Genomic DNA, 18,823 nt, shown 5'->3' on the forward strand with positions numbered 1-18,823 from the left:
TGGGTCCCTCTGTCCGACAAGATTTCCTGGGGAAATCCTACTCTGGTGAATATCCCGACTAGAGCACTGGCGACAGTGTCAGCCTGGATATTCGTCAGAGCGACGGCTTCTGGGTAGCGGGTGGCATAGTCCACCACGGTAAGAATGTATTTCTTACCAGAGGGACTGGGGTTAGGTAGGGGTCCTACTAGATCGACTGCCACCCTGCTAAATGGTTCCTCGATCACCGGCATAGGGGACAGTCGAGCTTTCGGATGATCCCCTCTCTTCCCCACCCTCTGGCATACATCACAAGTGCTACAGTAACGGCGCACGTCCTTCGAGATTCCTGGCCAAAAGAAGGTCTGAGTGATTCTGTAGGTTGTGCGGTTACCCCCTAGATGTCCTGCTAACGGAATGTCGTGGCCAATTCGGAGAAGCTCCAATCGGTACTTTCTGGGTACCACTAATTGGCGCTTCTGCGAAGGAGCACAGCCTCTCTTCCTGCCTTCGGTTAATCTGTATAATCGGTCTCCCTCCCACATAAAACGTTCCCGCTCATCCCCTCTATTGTCAGCTAGTTCTCGGTACTTTCGGAGGGTGGGGTCCTGTCTAGTTTCCCTCCCAAACTCCTCTGGGGTGTCCCAAGCTAGCGGTCTCTCTGTAGGGTTATTACTAGGTGTCTGTCGGTGGCTTACCTGGGTCTCCCGACCTGTTGGCAGATCGTCCTCGATACGGGTCTGTGAGCGGGTGGTCACGGGGCAAGCCGCAGCAGTAGTGGGTAAAAAGGCTGAGGCTAGAGGACCAATATCATTGCCCAACACGACCTCAGCAGGTAGGTTGTCCATAATGCCCACCGTGGTCTTTCCTGACCCGACTCCCCAATCCAAGTGTACCCGGGCGGTGGGTAAGCGAAAGACAGCCCCCCCTGCGACCCGAACAGCAACAGTACGATTAGATACCAGTTCTGGTTTCACCAGATGCTTTTGTATTAAAGTGATGGTAGCGCCAGTGTCCCTTAGGCCTTGTGCTATCTGTCCATTTACACGCACCTCCTGACGGTGGTGCTGGCGATTATCTGGGGAAGCCGCTTGTATGGGGTTGGCCTCATATAATATTCCCAGGCATTCCTCAGGGCTCCCTTCAATTTCCAGGCAGTGAGCAGCAGCGGGGCGTGAAGACGGGCTTTCGGTGTTAGATGTGCGCCTCCAGTTATTATTGGCTGATCCCAACGGGCAAACACGGGCAATATGTCCCAGGTTGCCGCAGCGATGACACGTCACTTTGTAGGATTCCCGGGGCTGGTTGTTAGACCCCTGAGGACGTGGAGGTCCTGGGGGTACTGGGGCCCGGAATTCTGTGCGTGCAGCGTAGGTTGGGGTGCGGGCCTCTGTTCTAGGTGCTGGTCGTGTAGTACCTTGGCTCACTTTTCTCGTTTCCACATATTCGTCCGCTAGTCGTGCTGCCTCATTTAAGTTGGCTGGGCGGCGATCTCTCACCCAATCCTGTGTATCCGCCGCCAAATCTTGGAAGAAATGTTCCATCAAGAACAACTGTAGCACTTCTTCTCCGGTGTTAGCATTGCACCCTTGCATCCAATGTGATGCCACCCTTTGTAGCTTGTTTGCCCATTCCATGTGGGAGTCCGCTGCCTTCTTTTTGGACTCCCGGAAGCGACGGCGATACGCCTCTGGGGTGACTGCGTATCGGGTGAGTAGTGCGGCTTTCACCCGCTGATATTGTGTGATATCCTCGGCCGTGAGTGCCCGAAAAGCCTCATTTGCTTTTCCTGAAAGTTTTCCAGCCAGAATAGTAACCCATTGGTCTGGGGGTATCTGGTGCAGTGAGCACTGCCGCTCAAAATCTGCCAAATATCCATCAATTTCTTCCTCATTTTCTGCAAACGCTTTAAATGCAGTAAATGGTATTTTCCTCCCTGCAGCAACGGGAGGAGGAGTAGGAACTATATGTGTACTAGCTTGTTGAGCCAATACATGTTCCGTGTCTTGCCTCCTCTTAGTCTCGATCTCCTCTTTTGCGTTCTTGAACAGTCTGTCTATTAGCTCCGTGGTCTTTTCTGGATATAATGCTAATCTTCGCTGTACAATAGCAGTGAGTACATCGTTCTCGCTGACCGGTGCAATAGGTTCAGTTACCTCCATGGATCTATCCATTTCGTCCAGCTCCAGTAGGTCAGCTATCAGCTCTCTCCTTGGTCTGTTACTGGCACTCCTACCACGATTCTCCAATAGATCTTTCAGTGTGGGTCTTTTCAGCTTGGCATACTGAAACTCCATTCAGCACTTGCTCCTTGGGTAAAAGAACCATCCCACCGCTGCCAACCAATGTAACGGCTACCCAGATAGAGAGAGGGTTTCTGCCGTTGAGGACGTCCTTTTTCCCTGCAAGCTGCTGTGGAGAAGTAGGCTGATGTAATCCCATCCACGATATCCAGAGTGAGAGGCAGGTTCAGCTGTAAACAGGAGCAGAATAATATTCCCAAATAATCCCCTTCCAAGAACGAGACGAGGCTACGTTTTGAAGGGTCAAGATGAACTGAGGACTGGAACACCCAGCCTGCTTTTTATTAGAAATAGATACACACAGAACACTCCCAGGGGGAGGATGAAAACAACCAATAATACAGATGGTAACACCCCCACGTCTCCTCCCCTCAGATAACTACATAACCCAATTAAAATGTCCACATTTTTCCACCAGTTCTGGATGTACCCCAAAAACAGGGGGTACAGCTTTAAATCCGGTAGCGCTGGATAGCTCTCCTTCAGGGGGACAATATATCCAAAAATCACCCCATTCGGATGTACAGTTCGGGAGATACAACGTTCCAAAGTTTTGACCGACCGCACAGACCAACTAGCCGAAATTAGTTCCATGAGTTTTGGCCTTGCGGTCGGTCTCCGTTCGCACGGTAAAAAGGTATGATACTCTTGCCATCCATGCGAATCGCGGGGTTCGCTGGAATCCCCATAGATGATTGCATATAACTACCGAACGAGGGGACGTTCGGTAGTTTCCGTACGAACTTATGGAGGTCTGGAGGATTCAGCGGTGTTCGCCTGTTTGCGTATCCGTTTTCAGTTCCATGCGGTTACAGGCAAACACCGCTGTTCGCACACAAGATGGCCGCGAACACGTGCAAAGTCCCGAAATGGCGGCCACCTCTGTATTACACGTGAAATTCGCACGGAACCAGACGAACAGAGGAATGGAACGAATGGATGTGTAAGTTGTAATTCCCTTGTTTGTTTCACATCCACCAGAGGTTGGTAGGGATCTGTTACAACACACTTAGCGGCAACACTTAGATGAAGCAACCAAGCTAATGACAACAATCCTTATATAACTCCTAAAATCACCTCCCACTAGGAATGTTTAACACCTGTGTAGGCCTCTGCTTATTAGCAAACAATAGCTAATTTAAACAGCAATCAATAGCAAGTAGCTACCTAATCAAATCAAATGCCTTATAATTACCAACAGGAAATCACACCTTGTGCAATCAGTAACCTTTTCCTACAGATGAATCTTACCTGTAACAGTAAAAAAGAAAACTCTTAGCACAACTCTTAGACAGTTGAAGCTTCTGCAAAACTCACCAGAATATCTCCAACCACACACACTTAGAAGCAACACTTAGATGAAGCAACCAAGCTATATTAGCCAAGCTAATGACAAAAACCCTTATATACTCCTAAAATCACCTCCCACTAGGAATGTTTAACACCTGGGTAGGCCTCTGCTTATTAGCACACAATAGCTCATTTAAATAGCAATCAATAGCAAGTAGCTACCTAATCAAATCAAATGCCTTATAATTACCAACAGGAAATCACACCTTGTGCAATCAGTAACCTTTTCCTACAGATGAATCTTACCTGTAACAGTAAAAAAGAAAACTCTTAGCACAACTCTTAGACAGTTGAAGCTTCTGTAAAACTCTCCAGAATATCTCCAACTGTGGTGGAATCTCAGTAAAAATAAATTTACTAGGACAAGATTGCCACATGGTATGTGCATTTGCATATGTTGATGTACCAGTTAAGTCAGTTACACGTAGCTAAGATACAATCAGTAGTGTAAGGAGCATAAGTAGGAATACAGGATATACGAGTATTTCCCCTCCTCCATTGTGCTGGGCAAGCCATGTGGTCAAACAGGATTTTAGTCTCTATTCGGTTGATTAGATAAGAGTATGTGTAGGTTGAACTGATTATGGGAGGAGCTACATGCCTATATAAGGGACCTACACTGTATGATCAGGACTCAGACTTTGCTGTTTTTTGGTGACATTAGTCCCTCTGAGTCCCGGTCGGTGAATCGAATAAAGAATCTCTTCCTTCCTGAAGAATCCTGTGTCCATCTCTCTGTGCTTGTCTTCCGTCAGTTTCTCCGGTATCATTTGGTGCATTGGCCGGGAAGCTCATCGTTCAACGGTAGCTGAGAAGCAGAGGCGTGAGACGGTCTATCTTTGCCCACGTTCTCTACGGCTGCACCCCTGAACTTCTGCGTGGACCTCCTTTCGTCTCGGCGCCACTGGTCTGTTGTCCAGGAGATCATCGGCCTCTACGTAGTAAGTGCTTGGGTGCCCCCGTCGATGAGTGTGAACCCAGGTTCAGGAACGAGGAGGTAAGATGACCGCTGTTTTAGATGGCGGACCCACTAGGGGTATTGGATACCCATTGTGCGGTAGGCCCATAAGGGGTTATTTGGAATCTGCCCCCTCCAGTGGAGGGAAGGAGCGAAGGCGCACCGCTCAATTAAACGCCCTTTAGTAAGCCTGTTTAATTTTGGTTTGGAGTCAGGCGGGGTTCTGGTGTAAATAGCCCTAGCCGGACACCGGTGTCTTGTCTAGACTAGCGTTCTAGGGTGTATATTTTGTTCGCTAGGTCGGAGGGACCGGGAGACTAAGTGGCGTCTGTGTAAATTCGGTCCGCTAGATCTCAACCTATCTTGGCTAAGTGGGAAGGCGTGTAAATTTGGAACCCACTAGATTTTTGATAGAGTAAATAGACTAAAAGGGTGCTGTTGTAAATTCCGCCCTCTAGTTCACTATATGTGGTGCTTGGGCAGTGTGGCTAACCAAAATGTATGTAGATAGTTTTAGGTAGTCCATCAAGGTACTGGCCAATAGATTAGTTGGGAATTGTAAATGTGTTAAAGATTGTTGTAGTAGCGTGTATATCTTGCTAGATAGCGTGAGCTCTGCCGTCTAGCGAGAGTGTGAATAGTGTGTAACTGTATTATAGCGCACAGTACCATAACCATGTATAATTACTGATACTGTAAATAAGTACTAATAATTGTCGTCTATGTTGCATGTTTTAACACCATAACCACTACTAATTGTACTGTGACTGTAAATTGTACTTTAACCTATGCTAACCGTACTGTAACTACTGTTTGTAAAGACGATGTTACTGGGGTATGTTATAGACGGGTAATTCAAATATAGGGAATTATAGCGTGGGTGACCGTATAGTTTCGCCAAAGGGCACAGTATTAGTTACTTAGTGACTGGTGTAACAGCTGTGTGTGTACGGGAATTCCCTGAGTGTTTTGTTGTGTGCGTTTCACTTAGTAACTGTACCACGTGGTGCTGTTGCCGAGGGAACGGGTGTGACCGTTGGTAGAGTGTTTGTATAGTTTCTGTTGGAAACGACGCTCCATTGTTAAGTATGGGCGCATCAGATTCGACGATTTTGGATCCCTTATGATGTATGATAAAGAATTTTAAAAAGGGATATACAGTATGTGATTTTGGGGTAAAGATGTCTCCAGCACGCTTGATTACATTGTGTAGTAGGGAATGGCCTACTTTGGTTGCCGCATGGCCGCCACGTGGCAGTTTGGATCCTAATCTGGTACAGCGTGTACACGTGGCTGTATCAGGTAGGCCTGAACTTTACGGCCAGTTTCCATATATTGATTGTTGGAGGCAGGCCGTAAAAGACTCGCCAAAATGGATCCGAGTATGCCACGAGGAACAATGTCGCCTCATGGTGGCCAGGACTCGCTTGTCCTTTAAGGCCGTAATTACGCCCATTTTGGACACGCCTCCTGAGTCTGAGATCCCTATGCTGCTGGAAACGCTCCTCCCCTTGCCCCGTTGTCCCCACCTACTTCCTCCTCTAGCTCAGAGCCCAGCCCTCTTGTTTTAAACCCTCCCCTCTCAGTACCTACCTCTGCCAACTCCACCTACCCAGATTTGGCGTCATTTCTAGTTCCTGGTCAGGCTCCTCCTAGCCTAGCCCGGAATATTTTACTCACCGACCTCCCCCTCAGTAAAGCGTCCCCATCCCCTTGTCTTACTACCCCTCAACCGGAACCCCTAACTGACATTCCTAAACGAAGCCCCATACTAACCCGACAATTGACCGGTACCCTACAACCCCGACATTATCAAATGCCACTTCGACTGACACCTGGCCCGACACACATTAACGGTGATGGCCAAATACACTATGCTGATCCAGTATTCGTTTATGTTCCCTTCACAACTACTGATCTATTTAATTTGAAGACCCATAACTTCTCATACACCGAAAAGCCTCAAGCCATGACGGATTTGTTTACCTCCATAGTCCAGACACATAATCCCACTTGGGCTGATTGCCAGCAACTGCTTCTGACATTGTTTAATAACGAGGAAAGGACAAGGATAAACCAAGCGGCAATTAAAGCGCTGGAAGAAGTGGCCCGTACACAAAATCAAGCCAATCCGGCAGCATGGGCCGCAGCACATTATCCAAACACTGATCCGGAATGGAATATCAATGGCGCAGATATGGCCCATTTAAAAGCATACAGGGACGCTATTATTGCTGGCATGAAAGCTGGAGGAAAGAAGGCGATTAACATGTCTAAGACGGCTGAGGTATTGCAGAAATGTGATGAATCGCCCAGTGTCTTTTATGACCGATTATTGGAGGCATACCGCTTGTATACCCCCTTTAATCCGGAGGCCCCTGAGAATTCCCGGATGGTTAACTCTGCCTTTGTTAGTCAAGCCTACGGAGATATAAAGCGCAAGCTACAAAAGTTAGAAGGGTTTGTAGGGATGTCCATAACCCAACTAATGGAGGTAGCGAATAAAGTGTACATGAACAGGGAAACAGAGACAAAGAAAGAGGAAGAGCGCAAGATGCGTAGAAAGGCAGATATGCTAGCGGTAGCAATCGCAGGCGTAGATAGAAGGGAAAAGGAAGTATATAGGGGAACAGATAGAGGCGTAAGTAAGTGGAATGGGGAACCCCTGAGTAGAAATCAGTGCGCATACTGTAGGCAAGAAGGGCATTGGAGAAGTGAGTGTCCGCGAAGGGAACAGTATGAGAGAGACAGACCTAGGGCAGGATATGGTAATTATAGAGGCAGAGCGAGAGGTAGAGGAGGTCCTGGAGGGAGTAATGGTAGTAATAGAGGAAGTGTTAGAGAAGACAGATACTATCCCGCAGCGCAGAGATCCCGCAATAGAGAAGATAGGGACTTTGTAGGATTGGCTGACACGGAGGACTGTCATGGAGGACTATTGATACCGACCGGGCTCCATCCCCCTTGGCCGAGCGGAGCCTATGGTCGATGTATCAATAGGGGGGAAAAGGAGTGCGTTCATGATCGATACTGGTGCTGAACATTCGGTGGTGACTGACCTAGTTGCTCCTCCATCCGGAAGAACTATCACCGTAATAGGAGCAACTGGAAGGAGTGCTGCTAAACCGGTTCTTAAAAGTCGACTCTGTACATTGGGAGGCCACGTAGTAAAATATCAATTCCTTTATATGCCTGAATGTCCAGTCCAACTGTTAGGACGTGATTTGTTGTCAAAACTACAAGCGCAGATAACGTTTCTACCAAATGGAACAACATCTTTAAAGTTCAATGGACCTTCAGGTATAATGACAATATCTGTACCAAAGGAAGAAGAGTGGCGACTTTATACAGCGTTGACTAGCCAAAACCCTAAGAGTGATGAATCCTTGTTTAATATACCAGGAGTGTGGGCAGAGAACAACCCACCAGGACTTGCTCGCAATATTCCACCAATTCGAATCGAACTGAAACTTGGGGTCTATCCAGTGAGCTTACGGCAATATCACATCCCACAAAAGGCCAAGAAGAATATACAATTGTATCTGGATAAGTTCATACGGTATGGTATCCTAAAATTCTGTACTTCCCCCTGGAACACGTCATTGTTGCCTGTTCAAAAGCCCGGTACAGATGAGTATCGCCCTGTGCAGGACTTGAGAGCAGTCAATGATGCGGTCGTAAGTATACACCCAGTTGTGCCCAATCCATATAACCTGCTTGCTTTAATTCCGGGCGGGGCTACCTATTTCACTGTCTTAGATCTCAAAGATGCCTTCTTTTGCCTTCGAATTGCTGCGGAAAGCCAGTGTATCTTCGCATTCCAATGGGAAAATGCTGTAACGGGCTCGAAACGACAGATGACTTGGACAAGACTGCCCCAAGGGTTTAAAAATTCACCCACCCTATTTGGATCAGCTTTAAGTCAAGACTTACTGGATTTCAAGTCCATCCCAGGAGAGTGTGTACTATTGCAATATGTAGATGATTTGTTGATAGCGGCAGTTACAAGAGAAATATGTCAGCAAGCAACACATGATCTACTACACATTCTCTGGAAGGCAGGATGCAAGGTGTCCAGGAAGAAAGCTCAGTTGTGTCAGTCAACTGTCAAGTATCTGGGATTCCATATCTCTGAAGGTCAAAGGATAATGGGGCCAGAGAGAAAAGAAGCTGTATGCCAAATACCAATACCCAAGAATAGAAGACAAGTGCGGGAATTCTTGGGGGCAGCAGGCTTCTGTAGGATATGGATTCCCAGTTATGCGATATTGGCGAAACCTCTTTATGCAGCTATAAAAGGTACAGAACACGATCCCTTCCTGTGGACCCCTGAACAGCAAAAGGCATTTGAAGATGTGAAGAAGGCTTTGATGAGTGCCCCAGCATTAGGTCTACTTGATCATACACGTCCATTCTACTTATATGTACACGAGCAAAGAAGAATGGCTGTGGGAGTATTGACACAGTACTTGGGATCATGGCAAAGACCTGTTGCATATATGTCCAAACAACTGGATGCAGTGGCCAGTGGTCTTCCACCTTGTCTAAGAGCTGTAGCTGCCGCCGCCCTGCTGGTAGCCGAAGCTGATAAGCTCACTCTGGGTAGGGAACTCTACGTGCGAGTTCCGCACGCAGTACAAACGTTGCTAGACTATAAAGGCAATCATTGGTTTAGTAATAGCCGCATGACTAAGTATCAAGCTATGTTGTGTGAAAACCCAAGAGTGCATTTAGAGACTGTTAATACCTTGAATCCAGCTACCCTTTTGCCACAACCTACTGAGAGTCAACATGATTGCCTGGAGGTGATGGATGAAGTGTTCTCAAGTAGACCGGACCTTCGTGATTTTCCTATCCAGAACCCTGATGTCCAGTATTATACGGACGGCAGTAGTTATGTGAAAGAAGGGATTCGCTATGCAGGATATGCAGTGACTACCATAGACAAGGTGATAGAAGCTCGGCCATTGTCAAAAGGAACATCGGCACAGAAGGCAGAATTAATTGCACCAACACGAGCGTTACAATTGGCAGAAGGTTTAAGAGTGAATATCTACACGGACTCCAAGTATGCGTTTTTAACCACTCATGTCCATGGAGCTTTGTATAAAGAAAGAGGACTATTGAATTCAGAGGGTAAAGAAATTAAGTACGCAGCTGAAATATTGCAACTACTGGAAGCCGTGTGGGAACCGAAAGAAGTTGGTATTATACATTGTCGGGCGCATCTGAAAGGAGATGGTGACGTAACCAAAGGAAATCGGATGGCAGATAATGCAGCTAAGCGTGCCGCTGAATCAGGAAGACAGGAATATGTGGAACATATAGCTGCAATTATACCGACTCCCCTGTCTCAATGGACTCCAGTTCATACAGCTCAAGAAGAAGAGTGGTTAAAGACAGAAGCTGGGAAATACCTGGAGAACAAATGGTATCAGTTAGAAGATGGAAGAATAGTCATTCCAGCATCACTAGCTGTAGAAATTGTCCAGAACTATCACAACGGGACACATTCTGGAAGAGATAGTATGGAAGAATCTCTCAGAAAACATTTCTACATACCAAGATTGTCCAACTTGACTCAAGCCATTGTACGAAGATGTGTAATATGTGCTAAGAATAACGCAAAGCAAGGACCAGTGAAACCACCGGGAGTCCAGTATATGGGGGGACTCCCTATGTCCGATCTTCAAATAGACTATACGGTAATGCCTAAATCCGGCGGACATCGCTACCTACTAGTAGTTGTGTGTACCTACTCAGGTTGGGTAGAAGCATGTCCCACTCGTACAGAGAAAGCAGGAGAAGTTGTGCGATTCCTGTTGCGAGAAATAATACCCCGATATGGACTACCATGTTCTATAGGATCGGATAATGGTCCAGCCTTTGTTCACCAGTGCCTACAACAACTGACTCATATGCTTGGTATTAAGTGGAAGCTTCATACGGCATATAGACCTCAGAGTTCTGGGAAAGTGGAAAGGATGAACAGAACTATTAAGAACCAATTGGCAAAGATGTGTCAAGAAACTCAACTTAAGTGGAATGTTCTTTTGCCTATAGCTCTGTTACGTATTCGTAGTACACCTACCAGAAGGATGGGTCTCTCACCTTTTGAAATCATGTATGGGCGTCCACCTCCCGTACTTGGTAACTTAAGGGGGGATTTGAGTCAGTTGGGAGAAGGAATTACCCGGCAGCAGGTTGTAGAGTTGGGTAAAACTATGGAGGAGGTACAGAAATGGGTACAAGATAGATTACCTGTGAATATTTATCCCCCTGTTCATAGCTATCATCCAGGAGATCAAGTGTGGATTAAAGAGTGGAACAGTATACCGTTAGGGCCTAAGTGGAGGGGTCCTTATGTTGTTCTTTTGTCTACCCCTACAGCAATAAAGGTGGCTGAAGTGACTCCGTGGATTCATCACTCCAGGGTTAAACCAGCAGCAGTAGATTCTTGGCAAGCTACACCAGATCCAGAGAATCCCTGCAAGATCCGGTTAAAGCACATGACTCAGTCGGAGTAACGAGGAGATATTGGGATTACAAGTGTGTTTAAAGAGATCAGTAAGTGAGTGTTTTGTCGGCCATAATAAAGCCAGACCACTCACCCACGTGACATAGCCAGGGTGTCTCGAAGGGACCTCTGTGAAGGGAAGAGAGGACCTGCAGAACTCCATTCCTTGCAGCCCTTACAACCTGGAAGCTGAGGTGCCATCGCACGGACGAAGACTGAGGATGAAGATGTCGAAATAAGTGCTCTTGATAATGTGTATTTTTATGTTTTTTTATTATTCAGGAAGGTAGAGGTACCGACACACCTAGCTGTGAGGTTTGCATTAAGACTACTATAACAGGTAATCAAATTTCCCAGACCCTAATTTGGCATTCACAATATGAATGTAAAGGATATGTATCAAGGTGTAGATACTTAGGTATAGAGTATAGTGTATGCCATTTAGGAGTAGGCGAACCTAAGTGCTTCAATCCAGAGTATCAACCCCGTACAATTTGGTTGACCCTCAGGAATGGAGATCCACAGGGGACCCTAATAAATAAAACTGTATTAGAAACCGTACATTCTTCGGGTGTTCTGCTATTTGATGCATGTAAAGCGATATCAAGTGGTAGAAAGCCGTGGAATGTATGTGGGGATCTTAAGTGGGAGAGAACGTATGGGTCTAACGATAAGTATATTTGTCCCAGTAGTAAAAATAAGTACGTAAGTCCAAAATGCCCAGATAGGGATTATAATTATTGCCCATATTGGTCTTGTGTGGGGTGGGCAACTTGGGGACAGACAGTAGATAAGGATATGATTGTTACTAAGTTGCCTACCAAACCATATTGTAAGTCTATGGAATGTAACCCAGTCCATATACTTATGAATAATCCTGAACAATTTTTAGATAGGTTCGGTAACTTATTTGGGTTTCAGATATATGGGACGGGTTTAGATCCTGGGACAATATTATTTATAGGGATAGAGACCGATACCGTAGCATCCCAAACTCATCAGGTTTTCCATTCTTTGTATGAAGAGATGAGTGTAGAAAATAAGATCCCCCATAATGCTAAGAACCTGTTTATTGATCTAGCCGAGAGTATTGCTGGTAGTCTTAATGTGACCAACTTCTATGTGTGTGGAGGTACTAATATGGGAGACCAATGGCCCTGGGAAGCAAAGGAGGTAATGTATTCTGGTTCTGAGACAATTGAACAGATAACATCTTCTCAAGCCGATTATCAAATGAGTGTTAGAGGTAAATCTGAGTGGCGATTAAAGACCTCCATTATAGGTTATGTTTTCATAGCAAGAAAATGAATAATGTTTAACACATCTGTAGGAGAACTAACTTGTCTAGGGCAAAAAGCTTATGATGATACTACAAAGAATACAACCTGGTGGTCGGCTTCAAATGTCTCAGAACCACCTAACCCGTTTGCAAGATATGCCAATTTAAAGGACGTGTGGTTTGATTTATCTATTACATCTAGTTGGAAAGCCCCAGCAAATTTGTACTGGATCTGTGGTAAGAAGGCCTATTCGGAGTTACCACAGGACTGGGAAGGGGTATGTGTGTTAGGTATGCTCAAACCATCCTTCTTATTGTTGCCTATTGAAACAGGAGAGACTTTGGGAGTTAAAGTATATGATGTGAATCATAGGAAGAAAAGGGGACCCCTAGAGATAGGTACCTGGGAAGATAATGAATGGCCTCCCCAGCGTATCATAGATTATTATGGGCCAGCCACTTGGGCAGAAGATGGTACTTTCGGATATAGAACCCCAATATATATGCTCAACCGCATTATAAGGTTACAGGCAGTGGTTGAGATAATTACCAATGAGACATCACAAGCGCTCAATCTCCTAGCGAAACACAATACTAGGATGAGGACAGCCGTTTACCAAAATAGATTAGCCTTGGATTACCTATTGGCAGTAGAGGGAGGTGTATGTGGGAAGTTCAACCTAAGCAATTGTTGTCTTCAATAGATGATGAAGGGCAAGCAATAGCTGAGCTTACTAGCCATATGGTTAAACTAGCGCATGTGCCTACCCAGGTATGGAAAGGGTATAATACAAGTAGTTGGTTTGGTAATTGGTATGAGCAGTTTGGAGGACTTAAGGCATTGGTAGGTGGAGTCATGCTAATTTTGATGCTGTGCCTTCTCCTACCATGTCTGATTCCTTTGGTAGTTAGGTCTGTGCAGAGCATTATAGAGAATATAGCAGAGAGAAAGGCTGCTGCACAGATAATGGCTATATATAGGTATGAGGCTCTAAATCAGGGAGAACTAGTACAGGAAGAGGAATGTTGAGGGATTCATATCGTTAGGGAGTCGCAAAGTCTGGTCTGGTTCATAGCAACCTGAGGTGTAAGCAAACTATGGTTAAGTGATGCATCTGGAATTGTGAAATATCAGAAGCATCAAAGGGGGGAATGTGGTGGAATCTCAGTAAAAATAAATTTACTAGGACAAGATTGCCACATGGTATGTGCATTTGCATATGTTGATGTACCAGTTAAGTCAGTTACACGTAGCTAAGAAACAATCAGTAGTGTAAGGAGCATAAGTAGGAATACAGGATATACGAGTATTTCCCCTCCTCCATTGTGCTGGGCAAGCCATGTGGTCAAACAGGATTTTAGTCTCTATTCGGTTGATTAGATAAGAGTATGTGTAGGTTGAACTGATTATGGGAGGAGCTACATGCCTATATAAGGGACCTACACTGTATGATCAGGACTCAGACTTTGCTGTTTTTTGGTGACATTAGTCCCTCTGAGTCCCGGTCGGTGAATCGAATAAAGAATCTCTTCCTTCCTGAAGAAACCTGTGTCCATCTCTCTGTGCTTGGCTTACGTCAGTTTCTCCGGTATCACAACCACACACACTTAGAAGCAACACTTAGATGAAGCAACCAAGCTATATTAGCCAAGCTAATGACAACAACCCTTATATACTCCTAAAATCACCTCCCACTAGGAATGTTTAAAACCTGGGTAGGCCTCTGCTTATTAGCAAACAATAGCTAATTTAAACAGCAATCAATAGCAAGTAGCTACCTAATCAAATCAAATGCCTTATAATTACCAACAGGAAATCAAACCTTGTGCAATCAGTAACCTTTTCCTACAGATGAATCTTACCTGTAACAGTAACAAAGAAAACTCTAGGCACAAATCTTAGACAGTTGAAGCTTCTGTAAAACTCTCCAGAATATCTCCAACCACACACACTTAGAAGCAACACTTAGATGAAGCAACCAATCTATATTAGCCAAGCTAATGACAACAACCCTTATATACTCCTAAAATCACCTCCCACTAGGAATGTTTAAAACCTGGGTAGGCCTCTGCTTATTAGCAAACAATAGCTAATTTAAACAGCAATCAATAGCAAGTAGCTACCTAATCAAATCAAATGCCTTATAATTACCAACAGGAAATCAAACCTTGTGCAATCAGTAACCTTTTCCTACAGATGAATCTTACCTGTAACAGTAACAAAGAAAACTCTAGGCACAAATCTTAGACAGTTGAAGCTTCTGTAAAACTCTCCAGAATATCTCCAACCACACACACTTAGAAGCAACACTTAGATGAAGCAACCAATCTATATTAGCCAAGCTAATGACAACAACCCTTATATACTCCTAAAATCACCTCCCACTAGGAATGTTTAAAACCTAGGAGAACCTAGAACAAGCAGGATACTGATTGAGAAAATCTGGTGGACAGATAAAAGGTGTCTCGGAGGTAGGATCCATGTTTGATTGATTTTATTTATTTGTTATAGTTATTACTATTTATAAAATAAATACTTTTTAATTATTTTTATAGTTAATACATCTTTGCTGAAATCAACACCTACTAGTGAATTCTTCCTGGAAACTGAATCCTGGGTTCATAGGAGGACATTGTCACCCTATATCTGACAATAAGTCTACAAACTTGGAGCCAGTCATTTATGGTCTCATAACTAAGGTAAACAGGAATTCATTGGGGATATTTGTTTTGAGTGTTTTAAACCAAACAATATTGCACCATTAGGCTCAACTTTTTTGTATCCCATTTTATATAAACTTCTGGATTTTTATTGAAGGTTTTGCTGCCGCTTCAAAGGCCCAGAAATCTGCACATTTGGAGCCTTTATCTCTTTAAAAGGATCCTTTAAATATGAGTTTTTATGCATACACTTTTAATATTAATTTGTATTTACCACACAGAATCGCACTATTTTTTTGTTTCCTTTTATATATCTACATGCTGCCCTGATACATGCTTTAAGGGGTAAGTGTTATCCTACATAATTTTTAGTGCTGCACTTGCCCTTTGTGTTTTCTGTGGAGCACATCACCTTAACACTGAGTTTTTTTTTTTTATATCTACATAATTACTTACTTGGTAGTATTTTGTGTTACTGATGCATGCATCCGTTATGAAAAAGCAAGTTGCAAGGAAGGATATCAAACAGCTGATGATATTCATAGCCAGGAATCCTTGAACCTATAGAGAAAAAAAGAAAAAAAAGAAGAGATACAAGAGGGGATATTATGTTTTTGGGGTTTGACAGACTTTTATTTAAAACTCTTCGTCAAAACTCTTTAGATACATGGTTCCTAGTAATGATAATTAGCTCCAACAGTACAAATGTTGGTGGGACACACTTTTTACTTCCAACATTCTATACCAGCCAAAACATGGAGATTTCTTTCAAATGTAGCTGCATATGTTATTTGCCTGTGTGCACCTATGTGTAATGTGTATATGAAGGTCTGTGATTAATGTATGAAACGGTGGGAGGGTGGGTTGGTGGATTTGACTACGTTGATGGATAATAAAGGTTGATTATTATATATAGGTTTGGAGATCTATGTGAATGGTGGAATGGTAGGTGTAGATGACTAGGTGGATAGGGGTATGTGAAAAGGAATTCAGATGATGGGTAAAATGTGACAGAGTAGGTGTGTATAGTTACAATTAAAATTGAAAGCAGCTGGTTTAGATTTAAAATCATGTTCTTGGATAGAACACTAGCCTCAAGATAGAAGAGCAGAGAGTAGTTGTAAAAGGAAAAGTTTAAACTTGGACAAAAGTGGTAAGTGGAGTTCCTCAGGGTTCTGTCCTGAGTCCACTTCTCTTTAATCTACTCAAAAATTGGAGGTGGCACAAAACTAGGTATGAAAATACAGTCTAAACTTGATATAATTTCACTACAGAACATCACAGCATACATGCAACCAAAATTGGACAGGGTGGACAGAGTCATGAAAGGTGTCTCCAGTGATGTGTGTTGCGTCACTAGCGATACCCACAATACCCTGTGCCGCCCATAAAAGAGGTGGTCTCGCCAAAAAAGTGAGTGTCACCACAAAAAAGGGACCAGGCCAGCCCCCAGCTATCCTGACTATGTAGAGAGAGCTGCTAAAGCACTCCCTTCATGGTCATAGTGCCCACTGCAGAGCGCAAGTACTTCTGATGCACTTGTGCTGTGTCTGGTGTCCCCAAATGTGAACGCCAAGAAACATAAGCGGGATGGCAGGACAGCACCTCAAAATCAGGATTGTCTCACCATTGGTTTAGTTGCTTCCCTTCTACTTTTCATGGAGCACAGTGAACAGGGTGTGCCACTCAAAAAGTAATGTGTGCTTGTTATTTATACATTGAATAATCCATGAAATTGATTTAAGTCATGAGACAAGGCCTTAATGGACTAATATATTTTAGCAACTAATATTGAAAAAAATAGAGCAATCAAACTTACTCACTAGGGGCCAAATTGGTAATAACTAACTGTTAATACAAGTGCAAACTCAAATATTCAAATAACCACCAACAGTCCAAGTTTTGTCAGTATCTGAATTGGAATCAAAAATAGAGAATACATAAATCATGGACTGTTGGTGAGCCATACGGCCTGGTTTGGGAACCACAGCCTTAGATTTTAAAGTTGATGGACTTTTTATTTAACACAATTAAATATATAAGTACATACAACATAAGTGTATGAAACACTTACCAATGAGTAGGATGGATTGTTCTCTACTGCAACTGACAAAGATCCTGAGATGATGTACTGAAGAGACAAGAATCTGTTATATATTTATGTGAAATCACAAGGATAATAATATAAAATATATGCAGTTCAGGCACAACAATTTCATATGTGATGTGTTGCAAAAGGGGGCCTATTTACACTCAGAAAATTGCAAATCCTAATTATTTATGTCACCTACAGTAAATATGATTAAAATATAATTTATACCACTGTGGCTTACCAAAAGACATTTTTAACAAAATACTCTATTTTCATTACAACATTATTCATAGTACTGAAAAAAGTTACAAAACATTGTTTGAATTGAAATCAATCTCTTGAACAATGTACTCAAATTAGATAGAGCAAATTACTTTAAGGATTATATGATGAGAGGCAGGATAACTGTCACCTATTTTTAGTTATACACAATTGTGATTGTGTCACTGGTTGTTATACTTTTAGTGTTCACGGACACACCTTTAGTGTAAATTTAAATTGATGATATACATATTAAGACTTGTAAAAAAAAAAAAAAGTTAAATATAAATGGACTGAAATGATGATTTATGATTTATGTTTATTTGCAATAAGTTTCAACTTCTACAGAACTCGATTCTATATAAATGCTAGAGTCACTTACTAGTCTTTTTGGTCATTGTGGCTTGGTTCTATTTGTTCATTAAACCTTCCCCTTTCCAGGGAACATCTTAGGGTGTTTGACCAATTCTCTCAGATGCTCACTTCATTCTCTTAATGAAATTGACTACTTCCAGTAATTTAGTGGAGAGGTTTTTGCTACAGTGATATTTATTATGGTTTGTCAAAAGAGATCTTTAGCTATCAAGGGTTTTATTTCATTCTTACGGGTTTACTTTAATTCTTACAAATAGTGCCCTTCTTCCATCCCTCTGCTCCTTTAATAACCTTGCCTCACTATCAGCAAAGTGATACATTACTGGACTTGTGCATTTGGTTTCAAACGAACTGGTATTTATCCAAAGTTTAAGAGATCAGCAGTTTGTCCACATTTCATAGTTCCAAAAAATTATATGGGCCAAAAAGCAACAAAGAGGACAAGGGCTAAGCAGGCTAGTTTTTTTGTGTGTGTGTGTGTGTGTGTGTGTGATTTGGAGTTCTATCCAGGGTGCTAAGAAAATAGATGATGGATGGGAAAAATAATGATTGATGATTGTCTAGGGCAGAGGTAGGCAATCTCTTTCTCTCTCTCTCTCCTCCTTCTTCTCCTTCTGGTAATGAGCTAACAATTCATCAATACACTGAGAGAGATATACAGCTTAAAGCAAAGTTGCTACCCTGAAAAGAACTAGAGCTCAGAATTTTAAGTCTGTGACCAAGGGTTGAACACCATTATCCATCAGATCTATGTGGATGCACTGTGTGGCAGATCCTGCACCATGCTGTGAATTATCTGGTGCAGGGCTCCTACATTAAAACTACTGCAAAAAAGCTGGTCACCCCTGGCCATCTCCTACCCTCTTCGAGCCCCCACCATGCTGAGGACTCCATCTCCAGGTCATAAAACTGTCCTATAACCTGGGACAGCTGCATCACTTCAAGCGGGACCAGGCAGCAATCACATCGAACTCTAAGTCAACCTGGTCCAGTATGGTTTCCCCAGTATTTAATATCTCAAGGAAGCAGGCTGAAGGGTCAGTGTTAG

General features: G+C 43.4%; 1 protein-coding gene across 2 annotated transcripts in view; it reads right to left on the bottom strand.

The window, feature by feature from the left end:
* Positions 1-18,823, bottom strand: part of LOC134575834 (membrane-spanning 4-domains subfamily A member 15-like) — a 170,320-nt gene that overhangs the window by 87,671 nt on the left and 63,826 nt on the right. For both annotated transcript variants that reach the window (XM_063435268.1, XM_063435269.1), the window contains exons 4-5: positions 17,122-17,178; positions 15,504-15,608 (exon numbers count right to left, since the gene is read on the bottom strand). In XM_063435268.1, coding sequence (XP_063291338.1) covers positions 15,504-15,608; positions 17,122-17,178 — 162 coding nt within the window. The remainder of the gene's footprint in view (positions 1-15,503; positions 15,609-17,121; positions 17,179-18,823) is intronic.

Source organism: Pelobates fuscus, chromosome 10 (genome assembly GCF_036172605.1).
Source record: "Pelobates fuscus isolate aPelFus1 chromosome 10, aPelFus1.pri, whole genome shotgun sequence".
NCBI lineage: Eukaryota > Metazoa > Chordata > Amphibia > Anura > Pelobatidae > Pelobates > Pelobates fuscus.